This window comes from Alosa sapidissima, chromosome 20 (assembly GCF_018492685.1).
Source record: "Alosa sapidissima isolate fAloSap1 chromosome 20, fAloSap1.pri, whole genome shotgun sequence".
In the NCBI taxonomy this organism is placed as follows: domain Eukaryota; kingdom Metazoa; phylum Chordata; class Actinopteri; order Clupeiformes; family Clupeidae; genus Alosa; species Alosa sapidissima.
The window spans coordinates 28,109,827-28,135,805 of NC_055976.1; the positions used below are offsets into that span (position 1 = coordinate 28,109,827).

The 25,979-nt window shown below is 40.3% G+C and overlaps 1 protein-coding gene across 3 annotated transcripts in view; it reads right to left on the minus strand.

Annotated features, from left to right (window-relative positions):
* Nucleotides 1-25,979, minus strand: part of slc2a9l2 (solute carrier family 2 member 9, like 2) — a 168,653-nt gene that overhangs the window by 73,335 nt on the left and 69,339 nt on the right. For all 3 annotated transcript variants that reach the window (XM_042075284.1, XM_042075285.1, XM_042075283.1), the window contains exons 8-9: nucleotides 10,891-11,078; nucleotides 2,901-3,011 (exon numbers count right to left, since the gene is read on the minus strand). In XM_042075284.1, coding sequence (XP_041931218.1) covers nucleotides 2,901-3,011; nucleotides 10,891-11,078 — 299 coding nt within the window. The remainder of the gene's footprint in view (nucleotides 1-2,900; nucleotides 3,012-10,890; nucleotides 11,079-25,979) is intronic.

The window sequence follows — 25,979 nt, forward strand, 5'->3', positions numbered from 1 at the left end:
ACACACACAAACACACAGACACACACACGCACACACACACACACACACACATAAACAGACACATGTAGTGTGAAGTATGACAATTGTGTGTTATGTGGTGTGTGTGTATCAGGAATATAAACCCAACACATACCCCCCCCCCCCCCCCTCGCTCCTCCTCAAATCCCTCAGTCTCTGTGGTTTCTCCACCTCCATGTGCTTTCTCACACAGCGGGGGACTCACTGGTGGAGCTGTGGAGCGGCGGCCGGTGACGCACGTGCGGACTCCCCACGGCCGGCAGGCTCTTTCATCCCCACCGCACGCGTCTCACAGGCGCTGGGACACAAGCCCCTCTGCGCCGCTCTGCGCCGACCCCAGGCCCCAGGCCCCACGCGTGGCTCTCAGGCGCCCCACACACACCCTCCAATAAGGAGTGGGCGTGGTGGGAGATGTGTGAAGGTGTGTGAGAGCTGTAAAATGTCAGTGCCGGCAGAAAGCCGATCATCATAAAATGAGATAGATAAATAAGGCACACACAAATAGGCCGGAATGCAAAGACACACACACACACACACACCTTCACAACATCACAATACACACCTTCAGCAAACCTTGACCTTTTTCAATTATTTAGACATCGAAACTGAGCTCAGAAAATAAGGTGGAGCCAATTCCACCTCTGCTAAGTCCGTTATTTTCATGTCATCCCCCCAGTGCAGCCCAGTAGGAACCCAGCAAGTAAAAAAAATAACTCTACCTCAAGGAAAGCTCAAGGTCAATCCCTCTATATCTGTGCTCAAGCTGAAAATAGTATCAATGCAAATGTCTGTGATATTGTAAGGTTGGATGAATGTTCACTGTATGGAACCAATATTTCCAGTGAAAATGCCATGTGTGCGTGCCTGGGGCGGGTTTGTGTTTCTACTGCATTTTGGACAACCTGTATCTGTCAGCATTGGATGGAGAAGCAAGAGGAGGACACACAGTGAAGACATGCTAACTACTAATCTATAAAGGGGAGACAGAGACACCTGTGACCTGCCTGCTGCGTTAATAAATTAATATTGGAATTGGCTTCTGTTTCTCATCATGCTGCAAGTCTATGAAATCACTAACACTATCAATTCATTTAAGATGAAAACACATTCCAATATAAGTGGTTCACACAACACAAACTGGCCTTTCCATATGTCAAAAACTTCTCACACGCCAATATCTACCCAGTGACAATCCCTACCGAGTAGCCTCCAGGTAACAATTATCATTTCTTAATATGTAAAATAATTTTCTTAATATGTCATTTAAAAGGTGGGGTTTTTTTTTGGCAGTGTTTTCCAACACTAACATTCTAAGCAGCTGTCTGATGGCCTGGGGCATATTCAACATCAGTTGTATTCACATACCACGTATATTAAACTGTGTATACATATTTATTACATTTTATTAAATTGTAAATACAACACAATACTTGTGCATCAACAGCTAACATACTTAACAGGTCATTCATATAAACAGTAACAGTAGCAATGTACTCTACTTACAGTAATCATTGTATTTAGTCCCACTGGTGGTACACTATAAATTCTATACAATTCACATGACAAGTGGCACGCTTTCCTTGTCAAGTTCAATTAAGCCCTCCTCTATATATAACTAATTCAGCTCAATTGATATGAATATGAATGGAAGTCCCGCAAGAGAATATCACCACAGTCAGTCAATGGAAAGAGCAGCACACTCCATCGCGCAGATAAACATGGAGATTTCACACATTTCTGCAACCAAATAAAGGGAATATCCAATAAGGCTTCATGAATATTTCTTTTTCATTTTCACTTCCTACATCCTGCGATACACTTTGGGGAACGAGAGGGAGAGACAACGAGAGGTTACATTAATGCTTGATGGCTCTCTGCCTGTTATCTAAGAACAACTTTGCAAAAAATTAGCAAATGATTTCAGCACATTCAGCATATCCTGCTTTTAACGGCTATCAAAAATAGACACGGCGAGGCACCAATACTAACCCTAATTCCTAACCCTAGGAAATGAAGGGCCCCTGGGAGAAGCTCATTTTTAAAATTAAAAACGAATAATTATACTCCTTGGGTCTCCCCCAGTGACCTAAGATCCAATTGGCTGATGGGAAGAGCAAAAAAAAGTATTTCTCTTCAAGCCTCCTTTGAAATACCTTTAATGATCACCAGAGGGTATGGGAGCCTGTCCCCCTCTGGCCCCCGAGGAAAATAAGATGGATGAGGGGTTGAAGAGGGCTCCTATGCAGATGACCTTCTCAGTTGAAAATGCAAGGGTCATTCCCACAAGGGAGGAGTGGCCTTATCGTCTAGTGAGGGCTCTCAAAGGCCCACAGTGATTAAAATGACTGTGGTACAAGGGAGACAAACGCAGCTCCCAGGGATGGTGTAACCAGAGTCTGGGGAGGCTGAGCGGAAATCGTCTCTTAAATGACTGAGTCACGAAGGATTGGTGTCAAACTCAGAAATGCTCGCAAGATGGTAACTCCGTTAGAACAGTGAGGTTTTTTTGTTTTTAATCACACATGCCGAGACACGGACTGAATAATACTGAACAGAGTAGAACAGCAGCATAATGAGACACTTTAGCCCCAGTAATGAGCCATTGCTGGGTTTCTCCAAAGCCTTACCATTTTGGAAAGTCTTACTTCCTGCTACTGTTAATGAACAAAACATTATCATGAGGTGCAGTCAGGGATTTTAAACATGCTGCCACAAGTAATTACAATATTTTTTTCTCTTCTTGACAGTTTAAGTTGGTTTTGGTGTTACTTGGTTAAGAATACCATATTGCTATAGTAATCATTCGCTAACCAAAGCAAGAATGACATCTGTACGTGGAAAAAGTTTTTTTCTTTTGTGTTTTTGGTGTTATTGTTACTTACGGACACAATTGCAGCCAAGGTTTCAATGCCTCCTGTTGAGAGGGTGATGTAAGGAATCAATTCCTTCTTGAAGCCCGCGTCTGTGAAAATTCCATTGGTGTAATACCAAATCTGTCAAAAGAGGAACACAATGTTAAACATTCAAAATGCATGATGAAACATGAAACATGGTTCAATGTAACAATGTATGAAGTATACCATCTGTGCATTATATGAGATTAGCTTTATATATCCCAAGGAAATTTAAATGTCACAGCATGTTACAGACCATTAACAAGAACAAGACAACGTATGCATTGTTATTACTGTGAAGATTTGCTATTACCGGTATTCGGTTAAAACTATTTAGTCTATTACTATTATCATTATTTTTATGTAGGCTTAGGCTATATGAATACTTCAAACTGTTCATTATTGGTAGTAATGTTGATTACTGTTGTTGTACATCGCTTTGGACAAAAGCGTCTGCCAAGAACCACAACCATATAACCAGTGAATACAAACAGGAAAATAAATAGCACGCATGTCCATGACCTGAACTGCATATGTGCAGTACATTAGTACTATTGATTAAACAAGCACACATAAATTAGCCAGAGTAATATATCACGCAGGGTTGAGAAAAAGGCAGAGATGTAATCTGTTTGAAAAAGTATGAATTTTAGAGTTTATACTTGCAAAAACGCATGATTTAATAAAATAAATTCCTGACTACTAAAGTCAACATTTTGTTTTCAGTGAGAAGGTATTGTTTCCATCACACCACCCTGTATTTATCAGAGATGTACCCATTACCTATCGGCTGACTTCAACTGAATGGAACCTCGATTACGGTACACTGCAGGGGAGAAAAACTCTTCCAGATCTTTATGTAAATCCATAATACCCTCTGCAAATTAATGTATCATTCAAATGCACTCGCACTCTTCTACCTTTCATCAATCTGCTCTTCCTCTTTTCCACCTTTCTGTCAGTCTCTGTCAGTCTCTCCTGCTCTCTCTCTCTCTCTCTCTCTCTCGGCACAAACACACAAACACATAAACACATACGCACATGCACATACATGCACATACTCAGCAGAGAGCCTAATAGTTGACAAAATCAAAACATTTCTCAGAGCTGAAATGAAAGGCAGATGAATATAATGTTGGTGCCACTGACTGAGCATTAGACCTGGATGGGAAATGTGCTTGTGATTGGGTCTGTCAGTCTTGGTTTGTGGTGGCACAGCACAGATAGCGTTCCATTATCATAATGCTATGACGCACACAGGAGAAGGAGATGCAGTACCTCGGTGAAGCGTCTGCTCTGGGGTGATGACTGAAAATTGCCTTGGCACTGTGAGGGGGCCAATTTATGCGCTCACAAACCCCTTCAAAATAGTCAGGGTTTCGGCTCAGAGCAACACAGCTACACGCTACCTCTTCAGCGTAACAACAGGATAATCAATAGCCATTGCATTTTGACAGCGTGTTAAAAGGATGCCTACAAGCAAAATGTGTATGTGTAAAGATAAGGACAGGCAGGTTTTCAAGATTACACTGTTTTGGAACGCAAACAAAATATTACATACAATAGTGAGATGATATTGTTTGGCTTCAAGAATTACTTCCTACTAATCATTTCCTCGTCTCCAATTCATCCCTCACTAGACTGCGCAAAGGCGCAAAGTTTAAAAGACATTTAAGGCGTGTCCAGTCCATATTTGCAAATTAAATGGTGTGATTTTGTGATCAAACGCTTAGCGCAAAACGATTGTATTTATGTTTCTTAATCAGTCATGGGTATGTTTTGGGCGTAATATCCTTTAAACCAATGAGTGACATCTGTCAATCTCTTTAAGAGCCAGCAGCGCAACATCAAACAGCCCGTCGGTATTTTGTTAGTCAGCTGCGCATTTGAAGTAATCTGCTTGCACAATTCCACTAGTAGGCCACATGTTTTACTAAAACCTGTGTATGACTAGCAGAGTATAGCCTACATGCATTCTGCACTCAGCTATTATTTGAGCTGATAGGCAGAGTGAAACTACCTCCACTGTGATCACATAGTCAACGGCAAAACAGTTCTAGACAGTTATTTTCTTTTATTATTGACTGACAAGGGGTTACAATTGAAAACGTAGCCTGAAAAAAGCAAAACATACCCCAATAATGTTCGAATGACTGAATAAAAATCCTAAGGATATTTATCCTGCAGAGGAGTTGTTTGGGACTGGTTGCTAAGGGGTGCATCTTGTGACAGTGCGTCTTCAGCTTTGCTTTAAATGCACTGTTCGCTATAGACCAGGTTTTTACTTGTGTAAGATGAAAAAGGGTGCAAGATACCGATTTTTGGATCGTGCGCCAGACCACACCTTATGTCGTTAATTGCCACATCCCTGGCCGCAAGGTTTAATAAAAGTGGAGTGCATAGCGAAAAATTAATCACTGATTACGATAGGGCCCTAAATCTTTGATTGTGGTATAAATGATGAAATTGCTGAAGGTTTGCCCTGCTAGCCGATGCTCTTTGTTATGGTAAGTAAGGCTCCGTACAGCTGGAGCAACCACACAGGAGCCAGAGAGACACCCGGTGTTACCAGATATACGGTTTCTGAGATTCTGGGTTTCCATGGGTGGAGTCAGGTGGAGTTTAGCGTGAATATTTATAAACGGAGGATGTCGTGCGCGCGTGCCTAGAGAGCATTCATGAAGCGTGACTCAAATGGAACTGAAAATGTTGGTAAAGAAGCTAGAAGACTACAGCAATTTGTTTTTGAATGTTGATATGGGTTATTGTGGAAAAACGTGACAATTTCGACGACCACTGGTGGTCGAGTAAGTGTACGCGATTATGCAATTTGGCGTATATGTTTTGATCTTGTGTAGCCTAGACAGGCAGGCTACAGCCTATCAAATTGTCATTAGGACTTTCATTTAGCCCTGTTTAAATGGGCTATTTAGCACTTAACGTTGTAATGTCAGTGGGACATTATAGTAGATGTCTTTTAAGTGTCAGTACATCATCTGTTTACTTTTTTTGTGTGTGATGTCCAATGAGTTTCGAGGTTTGGTCATGCATGCTTGCCTACACAAACATGTTAGCCTAGTTTGACAAATTTACTTGGGCTGCATTACAATGCTCAGCTACCTCTGTTGCCAAAACAGATCATTAAGGCATGCTTTATTGGACATTCTGATATCTTGGAGTCTTGTGAAATAATAAAACTTGTTTTATACAATCATGTTGTTATTTATTAGGGAAGCAGGACATCAATATGGGCCATGCACTTACAGTATATTGGTTATGTTTCATCCATAAAGGTCATAACTACATTAAGTCAATATGCTTTGTATTACCTTACAAACACTGTCTAGCTTTACATGGATGATGCCTACTTACATAAGTCCTTCAGATACACAAGATGAATGGGTTAATGTTATTAATGTGGGGTATGGTCATATAGAATCTGTTTATTCAAAAGGTAATGGTTACAAATGCAATTAAGTAGTACTTTACAAGAACCTATGTGCTCAATGAGGATGATGGGGGGGGGGGGGACTATAACATAAAGTTCATCAGATTGAGGTGAATGACTACATATGAACCCCTGAAGAGTTTTTACCTTAAAATAACGTTTCCAAAATCATTTTGAAAGCCCATACACTCTTAATAGAGTTAATGGCATTTTGAGCAGGTCTTATCGCTTTGAAAGTTTAGGTAGGAACAGTTAGGTCCTTCAGGTAGGAACAGAGAAACAGACAACAGAATTATGTTTATGTTCATTATAATATGATTTTTTGCTTTCTTATTGTAGTGTATCATCAAGTTACTTAGTTGCCTGCTGTGATGAAAATATGTTCACCAGCACTCACCAAAACACACCACTCCACTCATGTATTTGATGCCAGACAGGCTCATATCATGCTGTTCTATATGTATATGCCTATGAATTTACATTTTCGACCAAATCTGCTGTTATGTTCTATTCCCTAAGAATATTAGGCTAACTTGGCCAGACTCCCTCTTACAATGTAAAATTAAAATTGAAAAGAATAAACTGCTGTACAATAGATAGACAGGGCACCCCATTTCTGCCCTTTCAAGGCTGATTACCCAAACTTTATTTTGTATATCCTTATCCTTGCACACAACACTCTGTGGGTATTTTGGTATGATAATATTGTTTAACTTTGAGTGATGTCAAGCCAATGTTTTTTGTCTTGAAGATAAAATGTGATTGCTGCCAGGGCTGGTAGGCCTACCACTGAATGTGTAAACTGGCCTGACACTGAAGGACAGTTTATTTGCCCTGACTGTAAATAACTAATACAATAAATTGTTTTTACAACTTTTTGTGTGTTTAGTTATGTGTAGTAAATCCTATAGATTATGTCTCAGAATAACATATCACATGTGCATGAGGGCAATGACAGGATACCATTTGTTCAGAGTTAGGACATGCACAGGCAACATGGGCTATTTCTTGCACAGACATTTGTGTTGTAGGCTATACAGTGGGTCAATCTGATGTAGGCTATGTTGCTGCCTGGGCTAACATCAGAGGCTAGGCTACAATCAAAACGATAAAAACATAATAGCCTAGCTAGGCTAGGACTACCATCAAGGCCTACTGTGCAAAAAAATCGCCAATATCCTTAATGGTAAGCGACCCACTAAATCTGACACAACGTTTTGTTTGACTGGCTGCGACACAAGATAACAACATTGACGCCAAATTGCATCTATACTCGAACACGACATAGTCATACTTTCCATTAATAACACATGACAACATCCAAAAACGTGTTACAACGCCGTGGTCTTCTACTTTCTTTGATAACATTTTCAGTTCCATTTCATTCACGCTTCAGCAATGGGCGTCTAGGCACTCGCGCACGACATCCTCCGTTCATAAATATTCACGCTAAACTCCGCCCTGGAAACTCAGAATCTCAGAAACCGTATATCCGGTAACACCGGCACAGGGGATTGGTCAGCCAGGAGCACAACGCTCTAATGCACAACGAAGGCTGTGAAAGTAAAACATGATGGCTTTAAAGCCTGTGTGCAGGTCAACCACCACTGTTGATTAATGGGTACATAAAGCATGATCTGCGCTTCATTCATTTCAATGCATTTCAATGGACATCGCGGTTACACTTTCAACATAAAGTTTGTATATTTACACTTCGAATTTCGTCACAGCATTTATATCACAGCTACCCTATGATCTACCAATGGTAATAACGGTGCCTGATATCAATTTAGTCATTTTTCTGAATTTCGGGAGGTCTCGTTTTGGAGGGTATGTTTTACATTCATTCCTATGGGAAACGGTCGCGGTTACACTTTCAACATAAAGTTTGTATATTACACTTCGAATTTCGTTACAGCATTTATATGACAACGACCCTATGGTCTAACAAAGATAACAATGTCTTCCGATTTTAGTTTAATGCAATTTTCTGAATTTGAGAGGCCTCGTTATGAGTCTACATAATGCACCTATTCAGTTCAATGCATTATGCTGATAACGTTATGACACTTTTTTTGTTACTGTCAGTGAACAGCACCGAGTGAAAGTCAACATTTTCTTTATATCTAGTGATAGTGATCATGTCGTTAGTTCAGATAAGTAGGCTACCGGGCAAACTTAGTCAGAATATCAGAATATAAAGCATCATGATAGCTATGGGCTAACTTTTTAGTCCCGCACCTGTGAGCCACCCCAGTTGTTGCAAACTTAGCTTCTAGCCGCCGCCGATTAGGCTGGTCGTGTCTTCAGCATGAATATTTTCGATAACTACTGCTCGTGATTGATTGCCATTGACATCGTCAGGGTACGGCTTACCAAAGAGGGAGATAATATGGGCAAGTCGCAGTTTTGCAGGTGCTTGTGTGGGCTGTGCCGTCCCGATGGAAACTGTGGTGGAGAGCTGCAGTAAAGGGAAGCGAGTGCATTTTGGCCGCTGGTCGAGGAGCTCCCCCGTGATCAGCATATGACATGATCTATCTAGCTATCTATCTACCTGTCTATATACATATCTAGGCTATCTATAGACTATCTATTTATCTATAATCTGCGCTATCTACTGCTGAACAATCCCTTACTCGTCTCTCTTTACTTCTCTCTCGTTACTCTCAAGGGTCTCAAGGTGGGCTTTGGTCTGTAGCCTCCCCAAGGTGACGTAATGCAATGCATTGTGGGGGAAAGGAGAATCACTTCAAACGCTGTGAAATAGTACCTGCTTTTTCGTATTATATTCCGTTTTGTGATACCCAACAACATCAAATACAATGGATAACAGTTTAAATGTTTATTACCAACAAGCAAATTGTGCAAATTCGTTGGAAAATGAACCCTGCAAAACGGCCTTTAAATGTTTATTACCAACAAGCAAATTGTGCAAATTCGTTGGAAAATGAACCCTGCAACAGGGCCTTTAAAGGAGAATTCCGGTGTGATATTGACCTAAAGTGTATTGAAACATGATACCGAGTGTGAACGTATGTCTCATAGCCCATCTCGGCTTGTCCCCCGCACTCCAAAATCTGGCGCTAGTTAGCCGATGCTACCAACAGCTTTTTCAATAGTGGTGCTTCGGCATCGGGCTAGCCATGCAAATAAATCACTGTTTTACACCCATTTACGAGTTAGTCACGATAAGTCGAGCAACGAGTAAGAATGAACAAGTATGATGAGGGATCAGATTCCAAAAATAATTCAGTGGAAAGGCATGGATTCCAGTTTCTTCCAGTAGCAGCAACTGGAATCCATGCATTTCCACTGAATTATTATTATAATATATTTAATAATATTATTATTATTATTACCTGTTCATTCTTACTCGTTGCTCGACTTATCGTGACTAAATTCAAGATGGCTGCAAACGCTAAACTTCGTGAAGATACTGTCTGTATAAATCGTCTTGTAAGTAAACTACCAGTGCTTTTTCAAAGTTCTCAATGTCTCGTTTTAAATGTCAGGGCCCTCGGAAGTCTACCAATGAAGTATGGAGATACATTGAGCCTCGTAAATGGGTGTAAAACAGTGATTTATTTGCATGGCTAGCCCGATGCCGAAGCACCACTATTGAAAAAGCTGTTGGTAGCATCGGCTAACTAGCGCCAGATTTTGGAGTGTAGGGGACAAGCCGAGATGGGCTATGAGACATACGTTCACACTCGGTATCATGTTTCAATACACTACAGGTCAATATCACACCGGAATTCTCCTTTAAGTAAAGCATGATAAGGGCTAAGCAGGATGCAATGCATTTAATAACAAACTGGCGCTGCAAAAAATCCATGGTTGGTTTCTATACCAACGCATGATATAAAGATATTTCATATAATTGTTTTATATGATTCAGTTTGCTATTTGTAATACTTCACATATTCACATTTAATATATGATTTTCATCTCTTTTTCTACGTGTTTATGTAAGAGTAAATAAGTTGCAATCAAATTGAAAATAATAATAATTTGTGTGACTGACAGTACAAAGGTATGTGCAGCCAGGCAGATGGAGAAATTGGCAGGTGGACAAGATAACAGTTCATACAGATGGCTTCACATGCAGACCACTGAATTACGCATCGCCATCATACATCACACTCATTGATATTCCACACATACTGTAACCTGTGCAGACTGAAGATAGGTGATACATTACAATTACTCCACAGTGGGGCTCTTGAACAACGTCTTCTCAGATCTCAGAGCATCAATCATAGTCCAAGCAAAGGACAATACTGTTGCTCCATATATCTTATTCATAGCATAAAGGATGTGCATAATGTGAGGTATTGTATTGCAAGTCAACTGTGAATACAATTGATCTGAGGTTGCATCTTGTTAAGAGCGGTGAAATATTCTAGAGGAATATACAAGGCGGAAGAGACAGAACTGACATAAAGGTTTTTGTGTCAAGTCCTCAGCACCTTCCACTGGCTGAGTGTTTTTCCCTGCCCCTCTCCCCTCCCAGTGCAGTCTGGCACTCACCGCATTAAGGCCGCACAGCTGGTAGCATGCCATGGTGACAACGACAGTGATGACCTGCCAGCGGAGGTTGCGGTTCCGGAAAAGGTCAAGGGGCGACGCCGCCACGATTGTGTTCTGGGTCCTGCCCTCAGCGTGGACCTCCTCAATTTCCTGCGACACGTCCTTCTTGCCAAGAAAAGCCTGGAACGCTGATACACACACATGGAAACACACACACACACACACACATACACAAACAACACACACACACACACATACACAAAAACACAGATTGGTCAGGTCAATGGATTACAACCAGAGTTGTAAACCAAAGTAAACAGAATCTGTGTTCTAAAAAGTTATGCTCTAAAAAGTCCTCAAAGTCAGAAAGTTCCCTTGATTTGCACAGTCGATGTTATGTTAGCCTGCTGAAAAAGAAATACAAACTCACAGACACAGACACAGACAAGAATATTGTTCTGAAATACTGAATATCCATTCCACACATTGCATCTGAACTTCCATTGTTTCCAAAGAACCTTGAAACAAAGTGTGAAAGTCTTTGAAACTCAAGAGATAAGGACAGCCTATCTGCTCTATATCCTCAACAAAGGTCATTACTGTAAGTTAGTTTCTGGATAGCGAGAATCTTCCAAGAATTCAAACTTTTGTACACTTCTATCGAGGGTGCGTCACAACCCTCTGCTGCATTGCACTTTCCTGGTTTACACCCCTGCTGCTAGCCCTTCTGTCAAATCAAACCCTGAGTAGCGCCAGCAGCAGATCTGTGTGTTAATTACCGTGCATTTGCATATGCGCTCAACACCACACCTCTGTCTATCTGGAGAACAGTGAGGATTAGAAGCACTGAAATCAAATTACATGGGGAGCATGGGGCAACAAGTGACCTCCCGGTATTGCTGATTATGAGGGAGCAACAGAAGGGGGTATTTTCCTTTATTTTCTTACGTGAGGGGACAGCATGCATCTTGAGTGATATGTGTGTGTGTGTGTGTGTCTGTGTGTGTTGTCGTCTGTGTGTGTCTGTGTGTGTGTGTGTGTGTGTGTGTGTGGGGGGGGGGGGGGGGTGGAAGACGGTGGGAGATACAGTGTGCCACACTTCAGCAATGGACCCTTACCTGCCGCTAGTGAAGGAGGCACCTATCGATACTGCACAGCAGCTGACAAGGTTCTAGGTGACATCGAACGAGCAACAAAATAGAGTGACAGACAAGACTCTGGCTGTGTGACACCTGAATGATTTACAAAAGGCTGATTTAGAAAAAAGGAGAGAGAGAACAGAAGAAAAGACTGATTTAGAAAAAAGGAGAGAGAGAACAGGAGAGAGAGAACAGAAGGAACGACAAAGAATGGGAGAGAAGAAAAAACAAAGAAATAAAGGGCCAAAGGGAGAGAGAGTGTACAGAGAAATGTGGGGAAGAGAAGAGAGAGAGAGAGAGAGAGAGTAAGGGTGATAAAAATCTCACTAGACAGATGGAGAGGAAGTCACTTTACGGTCTATCAGTGAGAGTGCGCAGACTCAGACAGAAGAACAAAATAAAACAAAAAAAGATCAAATGATGCAGCTTGCAGAAACTGTGTGTGGAGTGAGGCAGATGGCTACCACAGACAGCACAAACAGCAGGAAGAGCTACAGTCCTCATATTCATATTCAGGGGCAAGATGCTGCCACACAGACCCCCTCTCTGATTATGAGGAAGAGCTCTATTTAGAATAGAATAGAATAGAATAGAAATTAATAGAATAGAATAGAATAGAATAGAGTAGAATAGAATAGAGTAGAATAGAATAGAATAGAGTAGAGTAGAATAGAGTAGAATAGAAAAGAAAAAGACTGAACTGTTCAAACATGAGGGGATTCATCTTTAAACATAATGATTAGCAACAGCTTGTATACCTATGTTTGATGTGAACATTGGACTATTCACAGAGAGAATGGAACAACTATGATGCGTTTAAGTTTCATAGATAAGAACATTTTTATGCCATCTATCAAAGAATCAGTTATCTGCATTTAAGCTATGCGTAAGTTGACTACAGCATGCTTTATTTCTTATTGTTGGTTTGGATTTGAGTATTGCAATAGACGCATAAGAACGTGGACTGGATTTCATGGACAGCTTTCTAATCATCTCCATCTTTAGACTGCTTCGTTCAAAGAGAACACTGTGCAAGAGATGCTGCCGACATAGCAAAGCAAGCTCACATAAATACAAAATCACTATGCTGTGGCCTTGCTATGGCAAGCACATTTGTGTCCATACGTGCAGGCAAGCACCCTTGTGTTCAACATGTTGTAAACTCTGATACAAAAAGAAGTGCGAAATCCACAAAAATGTCCTTGCCAAAGTGGAAAATGCACACCTGAGTTGAACCTTCGGTGGCTCTGAACACCGCATCGATCGACATGTATTCAGCAAGTGCTACTGCTCAAAGCCATAAATAAGACTTTTATGAGCCATTAACACCTCATTCAGCTAGCTATTTGTCCTCTGGAATGAGTGTTGAGTGGGGATGTTTTTATACCGAAGAGAAAGCCTCTTCTGGGTGACATTTCGACATAATTCAAATGTTTTACTCCATTGCTCAAGGTCCAAAAGTAATTTGGACCGCCTTACACCCATCTACAGTTTATCTCTGGGGTACTGGGAATATATGAGTCATACCACCTTGAGTTTCTATTTGCAATAAAATACTCACACACACATTTGAGAGAGTAAGGCAACTGGTGCAGCATCTCCAGCCAAATTCCACCTCAGGCAAAACAAGGCAATCTTATTTATATAGCACATTTTAATATACAGGGGATAATTCAATATGCTTTACATAAACAAAAGTAAAGTATAATAACAAACTAAAGTGTAACGGGTATAAAGTGAACTACATGTCCCAAGATTCCAAGGTCAATCACTGTTTTTCCATTCCGCAATTTAAGATGAAGAGTATTTGTAACAGTGCATCCAAAGTTTGGGTAACGCTTTAGAATAACATGTGCTTACTAGGGATTAACCATGTATAATAAGCAGTTAACAATTCATTACTAACAGTTAGTTAACTGTTGTTATTCCTTAATAACATTAAGTAACTGTTAACATGCAGCTTGTAGTGTTAATAAGCCTTTTAAGTTACTTATAAGCATATTTGTTAACAGTTAACATGCAGCTTGTAAGTGTTAACAAGCAGCTTGTTAATGCTTGTTAATGGTGTATAAGATAAAGAGGTGGATAACTAATACGCTTATAAGACCTTTCTTACCTATTTGTAGTACATTTTGCAGCCCCCCCCCCCCAATCTAAAGTGAGGACCATGTAGCCTATAGTTCCACAAGCCCAACCTTCTATCTCTATATATCTAGCTCGGTTAAGATGTAAGAAATGCACCTTCAAAATTGGTGCAGCGAGCAGGAATTAAACCCCGGTCCCCTGCATTGTACAGTGATCAGCTACTGAGTTACATTCCTGTGTCTAGCTTTGGTGAAATTGGTCATGTTGATTCTATATTCTGATAATGTTCTATATCATACCAGTTATGCTTTTTACAAATACTGTATGTTTCTGATGGAAAAGTGGTGTTTAATTTCGATGTCCCCCAAATGACATCAGTCAAAAACAATTGTTTCAAATATAGTTGCACTGCTTTATTTGGTATTTCCACTATTTTTGGTGTCACACTAGTTTACCTGCACATAGTCAGCAGCAAGAGGACAATCTCAATTCATAAGAGAATTGAACCTTTAGCCACTACACCATAGCAGTGGTTCTTAACCTTTTTTCAGTGATGTACAGTATTCATGCATTTATCTCCAGCAGGGTTGATTACTGCAATGGACTGTTCACAGGCCTTCCTAAAAAGACTATTAAACAGCTTCAGGTGATACAAAATGCAGCAGTTAGGATTCTAACAAAAAAAGTTAAAAAGTTAAAACAAAAAAAGTTAAAAAAGTCCTTGCACTGGCTTCCAGTAAGTCACAGAATTGACTTTAAAGCACTATTGCTTGTTTATAAATCAGTAAATGGAGCAAGACCTAAATACTTGTCAGACATGCTTCAGCAGTCTGACACACCTTCTCGTCCTCTCAGGTCCCAGGTGAAAAACCTGCTAGTAAAACCTACAGTTAGAACTAAACATGGTGAAGCAGCTTTTAGCTGCTATGCGGCTCAGCTGTGGAACCAACTTTCGGATGACATCAAAAAGGCCCCAACTGTAGCCAGTTTTAAATCTAGACTTAAGACCAAACTGTTCTCAGATGCTTTCTGCTAACTGTGCCGAGTTACAAATTCTGAATCTGCCTTGATTATTATTCTACCTTGTCTTTTATTACTTTTTTTTACTACTTTTGCCTTTGTTTTTGCTTACTAATTATTTTTTATTTTTAAATGATTTTACCTTGTGTTTTATGTTTTCTTTTTATTATGATCTTTACCTTTTAACTATTCTTTGACTATATTGCCCTTCTATGCTTTTATTTGTTATTATTGTTTGGTTTTGTTTATGTAAAGCACATTGAATGACCTCTGTGTATGAAATGCGCTATATAAATAAACTTGACTTGACTTGACTAGACTTGATGTACCCCCTGTGAAATATTTTTTCAGCCAAGTACCCCCTAACCAGTGCAAAGCATTTTTAGTTGAGAAAAATACCTAAAACAGAGCACTGTGACATCAGTGTCTAATTTATTAAACTTTGGAACCACGACTCCATCCATAAACTTCAACCACGACTCCATCGTTTGAGTTTTGACAGTGATTGACAGGTGATGGCGGGTGGCATGTGACAGGTTGGGTCGAACCATCCGGGGGTTTTTTAGGATAATGAAATTGAATAGCCTACTGAAATATACAATTAATTTTATGAACTTATATTTTCCTGAAATATTTATTAAATGTTTTTAAAGTATTTTTGCATGGATTCTACTTTTTAAATCTATGTATATATTAACCCTAAGCTGTTTTAAGGGCATTTTCACTACCTTTATTCATAAGGATTTATTCTGGTCATTGTAAGTGGCACACACACATATTATATATTGTTTTTTTTTTTTCAGAGTCTAGGCTATCCAGATCATTTCATGTATTAGTACTAGCATTGATTTTATTTTGATTTTTAAAGAATTAAAATATAAAAAATATATTATAAAAATTATTATATTTTCACATGCATCTCACCACAGCAAGCTCATACCTCTACATGCATTTAACATGTGTGTGTAGGGCAGACTGTCCTGAATCTGGCAATATCATTGCCATGGTGGAGGAATTCTCTGGGGCTGAGCAATTTACAGACATATGTGGTGTGTGCCTTACAGAAATAAATGCCATTATTTATTTAGTGATGTAATGACCTTTTTGCGCTCCATATCTGTGACACGAACTGATCTGACCTGACTTAACCCGAGTTTACGTGTTATAGCCTGTGTGTGCCTATGGTGTCTGCACTCATGATTCTCTATAACTTTTTACTGCATTGCCATGAACAAAGTAAAGGCAAAAAAGGTGTTTCTTTGCTGAACAAATTGGTATGCAATATGAGCCTTGAATTGGATGCCATGCAGGAATTTGGTAGGATCTCAAAACCGGATTATGAACATTCTTTGCCATAGAGAAACACACAATCGCTATGGATTATAAACATGCTTTGCTACAAAAACAGACAACAACGTGAGGTAATGTAAAGGTCGAGCTATATGCAGTTATTATTTTGCTGTAACCTCGTATGTTTTATAACCCAGAAGGATGTACTTGGTATCAAATGATAGCTCCGTGTCTCCTCTTTCATCTGACATGCGTGGCATATCTATCCGATCAATGGATTATTCCTACCGCTGAAATCAAGAAGACGCCTATGTAGTCACAAAGCCAGAACTGAGAGACTCAGGAGAAGTTTTTATCCCCAGGCCATCCGAACTCTGAACTCACACTATACTGACTTTGCACACATTCACTCCTCAGCACTCTCAAACATTTCCCAACTCTGAACTCACACTATACTGACTTTGCACTCATTCACTACTCAGCACTCATGACCCCCCCCCCCCACACACACACACCTACAAGACTTTTAGCACTTTTACATCCCTCTCCCTTTTAGTTATTTTCTTATTTCATCACACGTCAAAACACATACACACACACACACACATATCTGACTTTCTCCAACTTTTGCACATCTCCATAGAACTTTTTATTTATTATTTTTTATTTCTTCTCCATCTACCCATGTCCTTGATTGCCTAGCCTTTCTGCCCACCCCACCCCCATCCCCAACACACACACTTACATCATCACTGTCATCACTTCACATACATACAGCACACTGCTTGCTACAGTAAGCCTCCTCTACATACTTGCTGCACACTGCCCCCCCCCCCCCCTACATACACAGCACATTGTCTTCAGGATCTTCTCCAACACACATCCTCTACATACTTACAGCACACTGCCCCCACCTACACACTACACACACACAAACAGTCACTGCTCCACTCCCCTCCCGCCCACACACACATCTTCACTGTCATCACTCACATACATCATACAGTACTCTGCTTGCAATAGTAAGTCCCTGCCCCCCCCCCCCCCCTACATACACAGCACATTATTTCATCAGGAAGCTTCTCCAACACACATCCCCAACATACTTACAGCACACTGCCTACACACACACTACACACACACACACACACACACAGTCACTGCTCCACTCCCCTCCCGCCCACACACACATCTTCACTGTCATCACTCACATACATCATACATACAGTACTCTGCTTGCAGGAAGCTTCTCCAACACACATCCCCAACATACTTACAGCACACTGACCCCCCCCCCCCCAATACACAGCACATTGTCTCATGAGGAAGCTTCCCCAACACACATATTGCACACTGCCCTCTCCCCACATACACAGCACACTATCCCATCTCCCCTGTTATCCCCCCAACACACACACCAAGACCCCTGGCAGTTGGGTTAGCCCCTTGAGCCGTGGATCTGCCCAAGGTTTCTTCCTTGGTAAGGGAGTTTTTCCTTGCCCCTGTTGCTCTTGGGTGCTCCTTGTTGGTGCCCCCCACCCAATCCCAATCCTCCCCCACCTTTTTTATGCAGCCCTTGCCACTTAATCTACTAAACCCCTCTTCTACTGCACTCTTTACCCCCCCATTAATGCACAAATAGGCTGACACCAGACATAATTTCACTGCATTTCTTACTTCCAGTAACTATATGCATGTGACAATAAACTTCCTTGTATCCTTGTATCACAGGTCCGCGAGTAATTCAAACAAGAGTAATGGCTGTGCAGCATTGGTTTTTGTACATGACGTTATTATTTTGTAGTCACTTCGTCTGATTTCATAAGCCAGAAGGATCAACATACTTGCTATCAATGGATAGCCCTGTGTCTCCTCTTTCATCTGATATGCTTGCCATATCTATGCGTTCACGGGTTCGCGAGTAATTTAAACGAGAGTAATGGGTGCGCAGGTGAACAGTTGCGGAGCAATGTAACAGAGAAAAAAAAGTTTGTGTTTTTTGACGCACTTTGCGTCAATCGGGTTCTAAGGGTTAAAATCTCACGTACCCCCTGGAGTGCCTTCACGTACCCCCAGGGGTACGCATACCCCCATTTGATAACCACTGCCATAGAGCATCACAGTCCCGCCCCTCCTCCGAGAGAGCTTAGTTTCCGGAAATAAATTTCCCATTAATTTCTCCGATTAGGGGTTTGCGTGTGTCATCAGATCTGGACGTCGCCATATTGGAGATACTCGCCTCATTAGAAAGCATTAGGCACTGAAGTAAATCCCTAAGATCGTCAAGGAAAATGGTTAATTATTGCCATGTTTTAAGTTGTACCAATAGGTCAGACTGAGAAAAACATCTGGTGTAGGTATCGACTTCCAAAAGTTATTAAAAAACCAGGGAGAAAGGAGAATAATAAAAGAAGTTATCAGAGGAAGGGGGGCGCTTGTGGTTGAACTTGGTACTTCGTCTCCCTCACCCAACTCATATGGATCTGCGCTGCCAATAAACCGTAATTTCTTGAAATATCGCGCCTTTTCTTGTGGTCCAAGTCCTGCCCTATATGCCTTTGCATCTTACACGAATTTTGATGAGCTTTTCTGTTGTTTAGACACGGCTACAATCACGTAAGATATCCAAAGTGCATAATACTCCATTGTACTTTATCCACTGAGTATCGCCAATATGGCCGCGCGTGCTGGGTTGCCATGGTTACCGGCCAGAATGTGACGTCCATGCAAACCCCTAATTGACATTTTGGAAAAATCCGTATCTAAAGAGTTTTAGAGCATGTCTTATAAAGCTAGGCTAATCAGCTACGGCGTAACTCATAAGCATACAACATATCATTTTGAGTGAAAAAACGAAGAGAAAGTCCAAAAAAAGTCAAAGGTACAAGACTGTGTACATATTTTCATTTCCAAGCGAAGGAACTACTCATCCCATAAACCACCTCGCCTCAATGAATAATATAGGCAAAATCAGCGGGATTTATTTTGCCATTTAAACCATTTCGAACCAGCGACAGCACGCAAACCCTTTCCTCCAAACAGTGATTTTTATATAGTTAATAGCAGTTATTTCAGGAGTAATCGTGTAAATAATAGTGTTTTGGTATTGAATGTTATATTTACCATCTTGTATTTTATATCGTGTGGGTGTGTGTCTGTGTGTGAAAGCGGTTAACGTTAACGTTAGCAACATTGTGCAGTGCTTCGTATCTGACTGCCATCCTGATGCATGGACCGGTGCATGGTCTGCTCTTGGACCAGTATGAAGGCTACAGTAGCCTAGCTAATGTTAACTAGCATTACCAACCTCCCTGCAAAACTCACCACACAACTTCGTAGGTTTGATAGGTCTTGTCCCTCATGCTGGCCCTTACAAAACCCACAAGCTGACCCTCGACACACAACAGTCAATAATGAGACCCGATTTAAAGTGGTTTTCACCCCTTTGGACACTCTTGATTTCGTCCTTGAAACAGTGAAATATTCACGGGGGCATGGACGGTTTGATAACCATTTTACTGCAGTGTAGCCGGTGGTAGCATCCAGCTTGTGCTATCAGCTAGCTAGCTAGTTCAAAGGTACTTAATGGGGATATACAGGGCTTTTTATGCCTTGACTAAGTTGATGTTTCCTATAAACAACAATTCATGTTCATAGAAACAACAAGGTCAGGTCACTAAAACACAATATATTTTATACCTGTGTTGCAGCATGTAGGCTAATGTTAGCAGCATTATAATGACATTCTAATGTCTGAAAGGCTAATGATTAGCCTATCGGCTACCTGAAAAGTTAAGTGTTCAAACTAGCATTTACAGTGTTCTATTTGATGGCGTATTGGCCCTGACTAAGTTCGTGTGATATATAAACCACAATTGTTGATACAAGTACCAATGTTTGTCTAGAAAGTTTTTTTTCACATTAAGATTTTCGCCATAGGCAGTAAAAGACCGTAAAAGTCAATAATTTTCGCTGATAAAGTTTCAAACTATGATCTTAACGGCCTTTCCACCAATCAGAGGCATCACTGTGGGATTGTTCAGGATTGTGGGTAATGAAGTACTTATCCAAGACATTGCGAATAAAAGACATTTATCTCAAAACGAGGTTAGTGCCCCATGAACTTTTGGCGTCTATAGAGCTGGTAAGTCCCGCCCATCCGCTAAACCCCCAGTGGACCTCTAGATTGAAAAATAGTCAATGCAAGTGAATGTAAGAAAATAATTATTTTCTAGTCCCGTTTGAATTGTGCCATGAATGTGAACATATGTTGTCTGTGAATTTTTAATATAATTTTTCATGTTACGAGTTTGACAGTATATTATATGATTCTTCGGCTATCAGTTGTGGAAAAGACATAACGAGAAAGACTACATGTCGCCTGTGACGTGAGCTAATCACTAACATTAGCTGATATGCTAGTTTTTGTAACGGCAGGAATAAACACACATGGTAACAAAAATATTCGAAACATGTCTAGCTTCACACAACACATTAACACTATGATACAGTGTAATTGTAAAGTTGTATGGTTCACATGTCTAGCTTAACTCAATGCAGTCTTAAGACGGTGAGTACAAATAGGGTTTAGTAGACTAGTTGTAGATTTTGATGAGGAAATTGTGGAGGTGAGATCTAATATGTTGTGTATATGTAAATGAATTAAATGTTGTTTGAGGTCTCATCTGTGATTTTGCTATCTTTCAGGTTTCAGCAATGGAATATGTGTATTTGGTGAAACTGATTGGTTATTGATCTTATCTCTAATTGTTTGACATACAATCATAATACTGACATACAATCATACTGTTAAAAATAAGAAAATAACTGTTTTGTGAACTTTATTCAACATAGCCAGTGATTTAGGCGAAATTTATGGTGTTAATTATAGTGAAATATACAATTTCACAAAAATAGGGTTAAAACAGGTTAAAAAAATGGAGACATAATTTTTCTCCATGTTCAATGACCTCTAAAGACAGTCCAACCACTCTCCAAAAATTAACATTTCAATCCCACAGAATCCACATAGGCCCCCTGACTAGGTCAAAAGTTGAATGAACGAGTAGTCACGTCCTTTCGATTTCTTACAGGTTGGGTCGTTGTTGCCCACAACACACTAGCTTTCTGCTAATGAATGACGTCATTGACACATTTGAAAGGCTTTTTAGAACAAATAAGTGACTCAAAAGATATAATACTCAGCGGTTTGTATTTTCTCTGCCCCCTCTTTCGACTGCAACATACGAATTTCTGGGCAAAAAATTATATCCCGAGAAAAGTGGATTTGAGGGGTACAGCTCCATAGGCCTCCATTTATTCTGCACTTATTCGTGAGTGCCCTCATGTGGAACCAGAAAAGGACCTGCAACCAGTTCAGAAACCGGAAGTTTCCCGAGAGTGGCGGTTCTCTGGTTTTGAGTCTACCATGTGCAGTTAAGTTTTTATGGCTTATACCCGAATTGTCAATGGAGAAATTGCATTGAATTCTTACTTCCGGAAACTCCTGTGGGCGGGACTGTGATGCTCTATTAATCACTGTGCTGTTGTAACAAGGCTGTGAATATTATAACACTAGCCTATCAACACTCAAATTAACATAAATAGCAAGAATGAGCCAAGTCAGTCTCTTAATGAAAATTAAGAGAAAGCATAGATCAATCATTGAGTCATGAGATAAACAACCACCTCGTAATTTTTGGTAAGGCGGTTGTGATTTTTGGTTAGGCACTCCGGATACCAACTGAAAAGTTCCCACTTAGACATGGGGGAATACCAAAGTTTCCACTTAGACATGGGGGAATACCAAAAGCCAGCTACTGTACGCTTAGGTGGACTAGTGAGAGTGCCTGGACTTTAGTGCTTCTAGACAACAAATCATGTCCTTAATGACAAGGAGGTGTCCACAGTCTTTCTTAGGTCATATATATAGAGTATATAGTGTGTACAGTTGTGTTCATAAGTTTACATACGCTGTACATACACATGCTAAAGTTAACTAAAAAGAGGAATAAAAAGTCATCTTTTGGAAATTGATTTTAATGCCTTAATTTAAAAAAAATGAGGAAAAAATCCTACCTTTAAGGACACCAATTTTCTTTGTGAATGAATAATGTATCGTAAATAAATAAATGTTATTCCTTAAAATTCAGAGGCTCATAAGTATACATATACCCCTATGTTAAATTCCCATAGAGGCAGGCAGATTTTTATTTTTAAAGGCCAGTTATTTCATGGATCCAGGATACTATGCATCCTGATAAAGTCCCCTTGGCCTTTGGAATTAAAATAGCCCCACATTATCACATATCCTTCACAATACCTAGAGATTGGCATGGTTTTATTTCAGTTAGCCTAATAGCTGGTTTCATTTGCATTGAGAGATGATCTTATGGAAAGTATCTAATTTGTGAGATATGGTGAAGGCTATGTGATGATGTGGGGGTATTTCCTTAAAGCCCCATATCATTACATACCCTTCACCATATCTCACTATTGGTGTTTTTAAAGGTTATTTTTTTAAATTAAGGCATTAAGATCAATTTCCAAAGATAGCATGTGTATGTACAGGGTATGTAAACTTATGAGCACAATTGTATATACCATAGAGTGCCATAAATACTATAAAATGTGCACAAATTGTGCACATTTGTGACCGATTTTGTGTCAAACGCAAAGAGCATAAAACAGCACTCATAAAGAGAATACAAAAGACTGGACTCATCCTTATGCAGACGCATAAATGAACCCACTTAATTGCCTTCTTAAATTGAACGAACCAAGACCATCAAACTGTGGCGGACCAAATTGTTCCAGACTTTTTTACTGGCTTTTTTTAATACTGTCTGACAGCAAGGATTTCCATCTTGAAATGCCTCAGTTCCAAAAGGTTAGGGCAGATAGATTTGCCCTGGGTTCCAAAAGGTTAGGGCAGATAGATTTGCCCTGGGTTCCCAAGTTGGAAGTCCAAATTTGAGTGCCATTCTATAGCAGCCTACTTTTCTAGTAGCAAGCACAAAAACATCAACCTCCAAGTTTGTTGGACATGAGAAAATTATATAAGCTTAGTCTATGAGCGTGTTTACATGCACTTCAGTATCCCGGTTATTATGCTTAATTATATAAGCTTAGTCTATGAGCTTGTTTACATGCACTTCAGTATCCCGGTCATTATGCTTCTCCCGGTTTGGATCTTATTCGGGATACGGTGTTTACATGATCACAGAGAAACCTGGATATTCATATTCCTGTTTACATGGTCAGTACTTGTATCCCGGTTACCAACAATAAAGGTCTACTGGCACAGTCTCAAGCGTTAGCATATAAAGTTACTTTGCATGTTAGCAGATAGGCTATCGTAAAAGCCCCTAAACAACAATTCGACAATTCTAAAACAACGACGTTTTTTAATACTTCAAAATAACATTTGATCAATGAAACTTACATTTTTCAGTAGCCATAGGTGTGTAGATGTTAACATGTTAAAGCTAGTCTCTCCTATTCTCGTGAACGATCGAGCAGTGCAGTCGTCATGTCCATAGTTATGACTATTTCGGACATTAAGATTAGCCTATTACATTAACCTGTGACAGCTGAACCTGCTACAGGGAAAATAAAAATTGCGCTGTCTCAGTACAGTTGTGTTAATGATGAGTGTTTGCAGGCGACTGGAAGTCTCTCATCAGAGTGAGATTGAAGAAGAGTTTTGAAAGAGGAAGACGCCTGTGTAGCATATATAACTGGGGAAATTGTTCGTGTTTGCCTTTCCAATTGTGAAAACCAAATGAGAAAAATGGGTTCAGCTTTCACCGGCTACTACCATTGAAGGAATTAGATACATTGCAGTTGTGGCTGGTTGCACTTCACCTTGATCTGCAAACTCCGTTAGATGTGTTGCGTGAGAAATATTACCGTGTGCAGTATCATTTTGAGAAAGAGGATTTATACAACCAATCACTCTTCCACTGTCCTGAATTCAAATCTCCTGACGATGTACATACCACAGGAATAGGAGATACTAGCTTACTGTTAATATAGCTGTAGCTTATGGCTACTGAAGCAATCATTGCTATTACATAGTCATAAATATGGACATGACAGCTTCATGGCGATATAATGGACATGACGACTGCACTGCTCGATCGTTTCTTTTTGCAAACAATGAAAACACCAAAGAAAAAGTTTTCGTTTCTGTGGCTATGGCTGTGAGAGCGTCGGCTCTGCACTAGGCTAGATATGTCAATGGGGTAGCCTAATCTGAGGTGAGTGACTCCACGCAAAAACACAAAGTTTATAATGTTACTCCGCACTATTTGAGTTAAAGGGACACCAGGCAACGTTTTCGTGTTAATTAATCATCTTCGTAAGTCGGTATATGGTTAAATGACTCATTACGGGGCGAATGAAGGCTCTCTCGCACGCCCCTACTGCCTTTAGGAAGATTATCCCACTTGCAAGTTCGGTGTATCCTACCCGCCGACCGAAGCAGGATCAGTTTACAGCACAGAGGCAGGCTAACGAAACGCTAGAGATTGTTGCAAACGTGTGTATAATGGCAGAGCTGGCGAAGAAGCAGCGAAAACCCTTGACGGAAGACGCAAAGAAAAGGAAAAGAGCTTCAGACCTAGCGAGGGGGAGTTTCGTAGAGAAAAAGCATCAGGCTTCCCTGGTGTCCCTTTAAACGAGCAACTCGTGTTCCATAGGTCTTGGAATGTTTTTTTGAGTGTGTTTAGAGGCCCAAAATGCAGCTAAATCGCTTGCCCCCGTAGCTAGCGTTATAGCTCATTTCAAAGCGCTGGCAGCCAGGGCTGATCTCCGGCCTGGTCGAATCAATTTTTTTCGGGTTTTTTCCTGCCCCCAACACGGGGTGACCCTAAGGAAAACTATTTTGGGGTTATAAATGGCCGGATTTCCCCTTTAACAGTCATTAGCCTAATTGTAGTGATAATTTACCTGTGAAAATGGGACCACTTTGAGTTTAGTGGCCTTAGCACTTCTTCACTATAATCAGAGACGGGCTCTGCTATAATGCTGTGTTGCGGATCTGGCTCCGCATCAGTCATTAAGTGGGTCGATTTTGCCGGCGCCATGGTTTTAAATTGTATTTACGTCGGCAATGTTACTACTGCAGCTGTTCACTAGTTATGTCCGAAACTGCGCCTGCGCATATAGCCAGCTGCAGTCAGAAACCGGGATAAGGTGTATACATGGAACAGTATCCCGGTTTCTTTCGGAGTACTCCGCCTAGCATAACCGGGATACTCAAAACCGGGATAATGGCTTATCCGGGTTTCTGAATTCTGGATATGATGTTTACATGTGCAAACACAAAACCGGGATACTTTAAAATCCCAATAATAACCAGGATACTGAAGTGCATGTAAACACGCTCTATGTAAAACTTTTATGTTAAATGGTGTTATAGCAAACATTCTAAATATTGCTATGGATTCCTTTTGCTCAAAACTGATCAAATTCAGGTTGATTGTACAAGTTCCACCTATGTTGTTAATTTTAGAAGACTGTTCAAAAAAAGATAGTCATATGATATTGGAG